Source organism: Bison bison, unplaced genomic scaffold (assembly GCF_000754665.1).
Source record: "Bison bison bison isolate TAMUID 2011002044 unplaced genomic scaffold, Bison_UMD1.0 scf7180017864291, whole genome shotgun sequence".
Classification (NCBI taxonomy): Eukaryota; Metazoa; Chordata; class Mammalia; order Artiodactyla; family Bovidae; genus Bison; species Bison bison.
The window spans coordinates 12,527,690-12,537,033 of record NW_011494863.1 but is presented as its reverse complement, the minus strand read 5'-3'; the positions used below and the strand labels follow the sequence as shown (position 1 = coordinate 12,537,033).

Below are 9,344 nucleotides of genomic sequence, written 5' to 3'. Positions count from 1 at the left end.
TGTTATACAACCATCATCACCATCCATCTCTTTTCATCTTGCAAAACCAAAACTGTGTACCCACTAAACAATAACTCCTCATTTATCCCTCCCCTGGCCTGTGGGAATCACCAGTCTACTTTCTGACTCTGAGTCTGACTACTTGGGTTACTTCAATGAGTGGGATCACACAGTGTCTGTCATTTTGTGACTGGCTTAGTTCATTTAGCTTATGTCTTCAAAAGTTGTGCATGTTGGGCATATATCAGAATTTCCTTTCTTTAAAGGCTGAATAATATTCCATTGTGTGTATGGACCACACTTTGTTTATCCATTCCTTCATCAGTGGACATTTGGGGTGCCTCGAACTTGTGGCTACTGTGAACAATGCTGCTGTGAATGTAGGTGTACAAATTTCTGTGCATGTTCCTACTTTTGATTTTGTGTACATACTTCCAGAAATGGCATGCCTTCCTCTTGATGCCCATGTTCCTCTTTTTCCTCCTTTCTTCTTGCTGCTACTGCTGCTAAGTCGCTTCAGTCATGTCCGACTCTGTGCAACCCCATAGATGGCAGCCCACCAGGCTCCCCCATCCCTGGGATTCTCCAGGCAAGAACACTGGAGTGGGTTGGCATTTCCTTCTCCAATGCATGAAAGTGAAAAGTGAAAGTGAAGTCGCTCCGTCGTGTCCGACTCCTAGCGACCCCACGGACTGCAGCCCGCCAGGCCCCTCCGTCCATGGGATTTTCCAGGCAAGAGTACTGGAGTGGGGTGCCATTGCCTTCTCCTTACATTGTGGTATTTCTTTAGGTTCTGCCCTTGGAGAACAAGATGAAGGATGCCCGCCGCTTCCCAGTCATCCTGTCTTTGGGAATGTCCATCATTACTGCCCTCTACGTCAGTGTCGGGTCTCTGGGCTACCTGCGGTTTGGAGATGATGTCAAGGCCAGCATAACCCTTAACCTGCCCAACTGCTGGTAACTCCATGGGTCTCAGGTGGTGGGGACTCAGAGCCAGTGGGCACAGGAACATATAGGTCACTTTCTCCTCCCTTCCACAGAAGGCAAACTGAGGTCTGGAGGGCATCCACAAGGAGAAACAGAGCTGTCACTGGAACCCTGGGCTCTAGATTCTCTGTCCAGGGAGCTCTTCTTCAACAACAGTCTCCCATGTTGAGTGAGGCCTTGATAGCTTAGTGCGAGGAAGGACATGATTTAGGAAAATAGGGGGAAAGTCAGAGTCCTTGGTCACCTAAGGAGAGAAAGGAAGAGGCACAGAGGCCAAGAGGCAGAGAGAGGAACCAGTGGGCAGCTCCAATTACATTTACTAAGGCTGTACTACCAAGTCTTGCAGAGTAGCTAGGATGAAAAAGTAGTAAAACAAGAAGTAATGAGGGAGGACCATTGGAACCTGGAAAATGTTTATATTTAAGTGACCCAATTCATACAACAGTTAGCTAACCCAGACTTCAATAATGCAGTATCTCAATAGATAGATGATCCCTATCACATTGTGCATCATTTTCTCCCACACTGAGGCATGTCATTCATTACAAGATACCTGTCTTTTGAAGGGTCACTTGGAGGCTTAAGTTATCTAAGTGGTGCTCCTTTCCCAAGCTGATCAATATCATTCATCAAGCAATTATTGTATCCCAATTACATGCAGATGAAAGTGTAGACACATGGTGATGGGAGGGTATTGATGTGAGCAGACTATAATTTTGAGCTTCATGATCTTTTCAGCTTGTGATCCAATGGAAATGGGGAAGGGATAGTGTATGTACACAAATGTAACTTAATGAAAAAAGAAGCCCTCCAGAATAGTGGAGAGGCCTGGAGGACTCCCCAGTAGAAAAAGTACATTGGAGTGGGAGTACAGGGGATCATCCTGTCCAATGAGATGGCTCCATCCAAACAAGGACAACTGCAGCACCCTGGATCCAGGTCCCAGTTACACCAACCCTTAGCTTATGGTCATGGGTGGTTTATTTAACTTCTCTGACTCTCATTTTCCTCTTCTAAAAAACAGAGTTATCATGTGGATCACGTTGGATATGTCTAAAGGCATCTGGCATGTAGTGCTTCCTTGGGAATTTCAAAAAATAGGTGGGGACTGCACAGATGGAGGGAGTAGAGAGGGTGTTCCAGGCAACAGAACTAGTGTAAGCAAGAAACCCAGAAATATGAAAGTTAGCCTTTGTAAGGAATGGACTGAGTATGCACAGACAGGTTTACTCAACAGGCCAGATGCATCTACCACATTATTGAACTAAAGGGGAAAAGCCTTACCTCCGTAGGTCATAAAAGGCATCAATAACACTCAACACCCCCCATCATGTGGTCTCTCTGCCCCTAGCCTGAGACCTCTAAGTAACCCTGTCTCTTCTTTTATCCCTCTTTGTAAACTACCTCTTCCCCCAAGGATTTGGGATTCTGCAGTTCTTTCAGCCTACTTGAAGTATTTGTTGATATGCCAACAGTTTTGAGGGATCCAGAGAATTCCTAAGAACACACAGAGATTACAAAGGAGCAGATCTTTTAGACCCAGGTCTTCACTACTTATCACTTGTATCTCCCTGAGCAAGGTACCTGGCCTGAACTTCTCTTTCCTAAAATCTAAAATCCAGCCTCAAGTGATAATGGTTTGTGAAGGTGTTATTTATACCCATACCCGAGATTCTTTTTAGAGGTAACCCTCTCAACTGCTTCCATTTGAATCTGTGACGATTCTGTCTCTTACCACTGCATGCTCTACCGTGACTTCCTCTTGCAGGTGGTCCCTCCCCATCATTTTCAGACAAGGAAACATTTGCCCACAAGACTGTTCCAAGGTCAGAGGTTAATGTACAAAGATTCCAGGTGTCAGAGCACGTTGGCCTTGAGAGCACTGCTCTGGTTTGTCCTGCAGGCTGTACCAGTCAGTCAAGATCCTCTACATTGTTGGAATCCTGTGCACCTACGCCCTGCAGTTCTACGTCCCTGCGGAAATCATCATTCCCTTAGCCACCTCCCGCGTGTCGAAGCGCTGGGCCCTGCCTCTGGACTTGTTCATTCGCCTCGCCATGGTCAGCCTGACATGTGAGTGGAAGGCAGAGCGCCTGGTTTTTCCAGAGAGCTATCAGGAATCAGCCAGATGGTAGACGATAGTCACAATAACCAGCATTAATTGCATACTGTAACTGCATTTCTGGGGCCATTCTAAGGCTTTCAAAGTAGTAATTCATTTTATTTAAGCTTGAGGAATAACTTCATTCTTACATCTACCTAATTAGATAGATTTACTGGTGTCCAGCTTGAGGGAATAACAACTTATCAAGTAATAATTACAAAAGAATTGACTTTCATTAAACACCTACTGTGTGCTGTCCTCTGAGCTAAGCTCTTTCTCTCCTATATTTCATAATATTTTCTTCAGTCTTTGCAGGAACTCTTATGATGTAGGACTATGATAAACTCTACATTAAATGAGAAAGCTGAAGGAGGGAGTGAGAAGCAATTGGGCAGGAAGTGCCAGAGGTGGGATTTGAACCCAAGTCATCTCAGTCCAGACCCATCACAGTTTACCTCCAGGACAGAGGTTGAAAATGGTGGCCAGTGGCAGCCCTCCTTGTGCTCTAGGCCCTATGATCCAGGGTTCCCCTCACTTTTAGTATTTTAGTGGGGGTGAAGATGATAGAGATTCCTGCATTGTGTGTGCTCTGGCCCCCTGTACCTAAGGCTCCTTTTAATTGTGATTCTTGTTGTGCTAGACCAGCCCATATAAATCACGGGACACGGATTTTCTTCCTTTGAAATCATTTATTCCCAGTTTGTCCTCGGAGGCAGGGACACCACCATACAGAATATTAGAGACTCTAGAAAGATCAGTGAATTTGCCTTAGATATGAAGATAACAATTCCTTAAGCTTTTGCATTTGCCCCAATCAGTACAGTAAAGAATCTGCCTGCAATGTGGGAGACCCAGGTTTGATCCCTGGGTTGGGAAGATCCCCTGGAGAAGGGCATGGCAACCCACTCCAGTATTCCTGTCTGGAGAATTCTATGGACAGAGGAGCCTGGCAGGCTGCAGTCCATGGGGTCTCAAAGATTCCGATACGACTGAGTGACTAATGCTTTCACTTTCTTTTCAATCAGTACGTATGCAAACAAGTAAAAATAATAAAGTAGGAACTTCCCTGGCAGTCCAATGGTTAAGAATCCATGCTTCCACCCTAGGTTTAACCCCTATTGTTGTTCAGTCGCCAAGTTGTATCCGACTCTGTGACCCCGTGGACTGCAGTACTTCAGGCCTCCCTGTCCCTCACCACCTCCCAGAGTTTGCCCATTTTGATCCCTGATCAGGGAACTAAGATGCTGCATGCCACACGGTATGGCCAAAAGACAAAAGAAAAACAAATAATAAAGTAATAGTGAAGTAATAATAAAAATAACTTTTCTGAGTGCTTTGCATGAATTAACTTCTTTAAGACTTTAAAACCATTTGCAGTATGAACAATAATACCTAACAGGATAGACACCATCCCCATTTGGCAGATGAGGGAAAAAGCTGAGAAAGAGTTGGAGACTTAACTCAAGGCCACACAGGGAGAATCCTGCCTTCCAGTCCTGATTTGTGCTGTTATACCACACTCCATTGTAGCAGACCTGGGGGAAGCTTCTGTGTTTTGCTTGTAATCAGGATAATTGTCCATCAAGTGAAATAAAAAATGTAAAAGCCCAGGCCTATAAAACATCATACAAAAAACATATATATTATAAATCATATAATTTCAGGATCTTTAGCTTTAAGTGTTTCTTTGTTAGACATTTTATGACATGTATGTAAATCTTGGAGAAGATACTCCTTTAAAGGAACCCTGTAATCTTATTCCCACTGAAGACCCCCTTTCTCCTGTGAGTAATTACTCATTCTAATTGTTTGCAAGTAAGAGGTGTTTGTAGTCCTGTTAATTATTAATGTTAGTTCCACAAAGGCAAGGGGTTTCTTCGTCTGTTTTGTACATTGATATATTCCAAACAGCTGGGACAGTTCCCAGCACTGTTGTTTAGTGTTATTTATTAAGTAAAAGCTTAATCATTAAACATGTAGAGATTTGAAATGTACCTCTGTGGCATGAAAATTATCTTAAACTAAAAACATTAGTACAAGTAGCCTCGGGGGAAAACCCTTATCTAAATGTCCTTTGTGAATTAAGCAGAATATTCTGAAAAATACAGGCACCATAAATCCCCTTTCTGGGAGATTTTCAGTCAGAGAGACTAACCATCATCACAGTCTAAGTAATTTAATTAAATAACATGGAAGCTCTCCCCCACTTTAATTCCTCTTTTGAAGTGAGTATGTAAATCCCTATCTTTGTTTAGGGACCCAGTTCATATGAAGGCTGTGTGTGTTTGTGCTCAGTTGCTCAGTCATGTCCGACCCTTTGTGACCCCATGAACTGCAGCCCACCAGACTCCTCTGTCCATGGAATTTTCCAAGCAAGAATACTGGAGTGGGTTGCCATTTCCTCCTCCAGGGGATCTTCCTGACCCAGGGATCAAATATCTCTTGCATCCCCTGCATTGGCAGGAAGATTCTTTACCACTGCGTGGCCTAGGAAACCCCATATGAAGGCTTCCTAACCCTAAATCAACCTTGTCTTTCCTTCTGTTAATCTGCCTGTTGTCAGTTAAATTCAAAGACCCCCAAACACTGAACCTAAATGAGAAGAGGGAAAGTTTTTCTTTTCAATAATATTAATGTCTGTATTTGAAAGATGATTGAAAGGAGACACACTATAATTTTAATGTGTAACCTGTAGTGAATGTGGTTGGTGGTATTATAGGAGTTTCAGCTTTTCTTTATGTAGCTGTATGTGTAAGAAACAATTGGTATATGTTTTAATTAGAGGATTTTTAAAGCAAAATTTAAGACTTTGGCTAAGCCCAGAAAGTTCCATCTATCCTGTATCATCTCCTGCAGGCATCTTGGCTATCCTCATCCCCCGCCTGGACCTGGTCCTCTCCCTGGTGGGCTCCCTGAGTGGCAGTGCCCTGGCCTTCATCATCCCACCCCTCCTGGAGATCAGCACCTACTACTCAGAGGGCCTGAGCCCCATCACCATCATCAAGGACACCCTGATCAGCATCCTGGGCTTCGTGGGCTTTGTGATGGGGACCTACCAGGCCCTAGATGAGCTGATCCAGTCAGGAGACTCTCCCACCTTTTCCAACTCCACTATTTTTATTCAGTGAATATGGCACTGCTTCTTTCCACCAGCACCTTGACATTTAATGACACAAATCTCTTTTATGTGCATTATCTGTATTTTGGGGCTTTACCTTTCTCTGGGCTAAGTCACAGCGAAACAAGCACGGACTTACCAAGATAAGGTCTAGGTGGTAATTTAAAAATTTTTGTGTGTTTACTTCTTTTCTTTCCATCTCTAGCTTTCCCCTACACTGAGAGCTCTCCCTCTGAAGGCTCTTGATTCCATCCAACTTTTTGGCAGTTCACATGATGAATTTCTTACCTTGAGTGGGGCTATGCAAGAGGAAGCCAACAGGGGGGATCCAAGAGGCAGCGACTGACAGAAGGAGGGGCAGCCTGCTAAGGCTACGGTGATTTGGTAAAGGGTGTCCTTTTTTCCAGTGGACATAATCCATAATCCAGCAAAGTGTGAATAGCTCCAGCATCAAAGAGGTAGGATCCAGAGGTCCAGTGCAAACTGCAGCTGTCAGACAGAAAAGAGCCATCATGTTTAAATCAAGGGCAATAAACTTTCTCGACAGCTGGATAAAGTTTTGGCCCAGTTCAAAGATCTCAACAAAGCAGTCCTCATGAAAGTAGATGTGCCAATGGTGGGGGCAGGGTTGTGGGGGTAGGCAGGAGCTAAACAATGACACTATTTCATTATTTACCTCTTGATTCTTGTTATTTTTAACCTCTTAATTCTTGCAACAAGCATTCTTGCTTACCCACCACACACCAAGCAAAGTTCAAGGTTCTTGTAATAGATTGCAAAAATGGCCTCAAATTCCTCTTGACAATGTCATGTTGCAGCTCCTCCCATCAAGAAGTAAATCTGTATCTCTGCCCTTTGAATCCTGTTATGGCCTTGTAACTTGCTTTGGCCAATGGGACATTAGAGAATGTGATGCAAGCAGAGGAATGGTGATGGCTCATGCATTGGAACATTCATCATCATGCTCTGTGGAGCCAAGAGCACCAGGTGTAGAAGCCAGGGCTAGCCTACTGAAGGATGAGAGACTGTGTGGAGCAGAAATTAATCATCCCAGTTGAGCCCCATCTCCCAGAACAGCCAGACCGCCAACATCCTAGACACGAGTGAAGTATCCTAGACTATATCTAGCCCCAATCACATTGGCCCAGACCATAAGTATTACTCAGATGAGCCACAGAATTATGAGAAATAATAAATGTTTTTAGTTTTAAGCCATAAGATGTGGAAGGTTTTATGAGCTAAAGCTAACTGATACATTACTCTAAAGGGGAGACACTAATAAATGAGAGAAGAATCTGCATCCTCAAGCTAGTGTTCGCTACACTGGGGAATAATGACAGATCATCAAGTGAGTTAGTACTATATAGGTCCTTATAAGGGCAGGGGGACACTAACTGCTCTGGAGTACTGAGCATAACTTTCCATCAATGATACCATTAGAGCTGGATTTTGAGTAGAACTTGGGTCTCCCAGCACTGAATCTGACCCTTCCTCCACTCAGTCCTGCTGCCTCAACATACCCGTGCCTTTTCTCATGTCTGACATTGGCTGGCAACCAAGGGCCCATCAATCCAACACATCACTTCAACCTTCCTGTTGGTGACTGCTCCCTCCCTCCCCCTAAAATCTAAAATTGAGGAAAGGCATCTAGATAAATGACATGTTGTAGGCAGATTTGTAATTCAGTGAGGAGTAAGAATGTTTCCCATTACAGTCTCTGTGGTTTGGGAAAGTGGCCCATGCTTATTTCAGCCTCAGATTTAAGAGAACATTTTCAAAAGCCCTTTCCTATTTATTTTTATCCATCATCCTACCTTTGCAGTCTAGGGAAGGTATGGAGGGCTGAGGGGAGTGTCTACCCCAGTTCCCAAGTCCTGGTCTCCTCTTTTTGTGTGTTACTTTCTACCTGCTAAATTCCAGAAAAATGCTTCGTGAACACAAGATCCCATCCAGATCCCACAGTCTGCAGAGTACCTGCTGGGAGATGGACACTCATGGTCTATGCAGTGGTCCACAGCCCACCTGGCCAGAGAGCTGGGTGTCGTATCTACATCAGAAATGTAGAAGACCCAGAGTACTGCCACTGATTGGTTCAAAGCCTTTGCAAAGTGGTCTTCTCTCTGAACTTGTCTCTTCCACTCTGCTCAACTATTACCCTACCCAACCTTGCTAGGTTAAAGATTATTTTCTCTGTTGTTAAAAAATGGTCATTCCTATTCTCCAAGGACAAGCCCCTACTGTATAAGAGAATCAGGTTAATCTTGTCATAGAAAAATCTGGCTAAAATTAAATCTTGGAAAGAAAAAATAAATTTAGAGACACTGATATAAGCAATAAAAGCAATCTGTTTAAACTTAGTAGTTGTCAGCAACACTGATGATACCAACTATTAGAATTGTGAGTGTTGAGGGTATTAAATGTTTTAAATTGTTCAATACACACAGCCTTCCGCCTCCCTACCACCCTATGCTATGCTAAGTCACATCAGTCGTGTCCGACTCTGTGCGACCCCATAGACAGCAGCCCACCAGGCTCCGCCGTCCCTGGGATTCTCCAGGCAAGAACACTGGAGTGGGTTGCCATTTCCTTCTCCAATGCATGAAAGTGAAAAGTCAAAGTGAAGTCGCTCAGTCGTGTCCAATTCTTAGCGACCTCATGGACTGCAGCCTACCAGGCTCCTCCATCCATGGGATTTTCCAGGCAAGAGTACTGGAGTGGGTTGCCATTGCCTTCTCCGTCCTACCACCCTACTGATTCTTTAATTTTTGGAGCTTGCTTTTGAATCAAGGATCAGAGAAAATTCTTCCATCCCTCAGTGAACATGTCTTAAGTGTTTTGCATGTGATTATCTCATGTAATCCTCACAGTGAAACTCTGAGATGTGTAGTGTCATTGTTCTTATTTCCTAGTTATGAAAATGGATTTTGAAATACTGAGTAACTTGCTGATGATCAAACATGTAGTAACAAATGGGTCAGGCCTGAAACCTTTGCACCGCCATATTCCTCACTGCTTTGTAGACCCCAGGAGAGACCTTTGAATGATGGTGGTTAAAGTAAAAATTGAAAAAATGTGTCCAGTGGATTATACATTTTGAAAAATTAGAAACCCCACAGCTTCTCCTTATAAGTATAA

At 43.8% G+C, this 9,344-nt stretch overlaps 1 protein-coding gene across 1 annotated transcript in view; it reads left to right on the top strand.

The window, feature by feature from the left end:
* The window catches only part of SLC36A2 (solute carrier family 36 (proton/amino acid symporter), member 2), a 28,924-nt gene extending 20,394 nt beyond the window's left edge, over positions 1-8,530 (top strand). Inside the window, exons 8-10 of the mRNA XM_010850595.1 lie at positions 791-957; positions 2,891-3,060; positions 5,948-8,530. Of these exons, the coding sequence (XP_010848897.1) occupies positions 791-957; positions 2,891-3,060; positions 5,948-6,219 (609 nt within the window). The 3' untranslated portion in view covers positions 6,220-8,530. The remainder of the gene's footprint in view (positions 1-790; positions 958-2,890; positions 3,061-5,947) is intronic.
* The last annotated feature ends 814 nt before the right edge of the window (positions 8,531-9,344 follow it).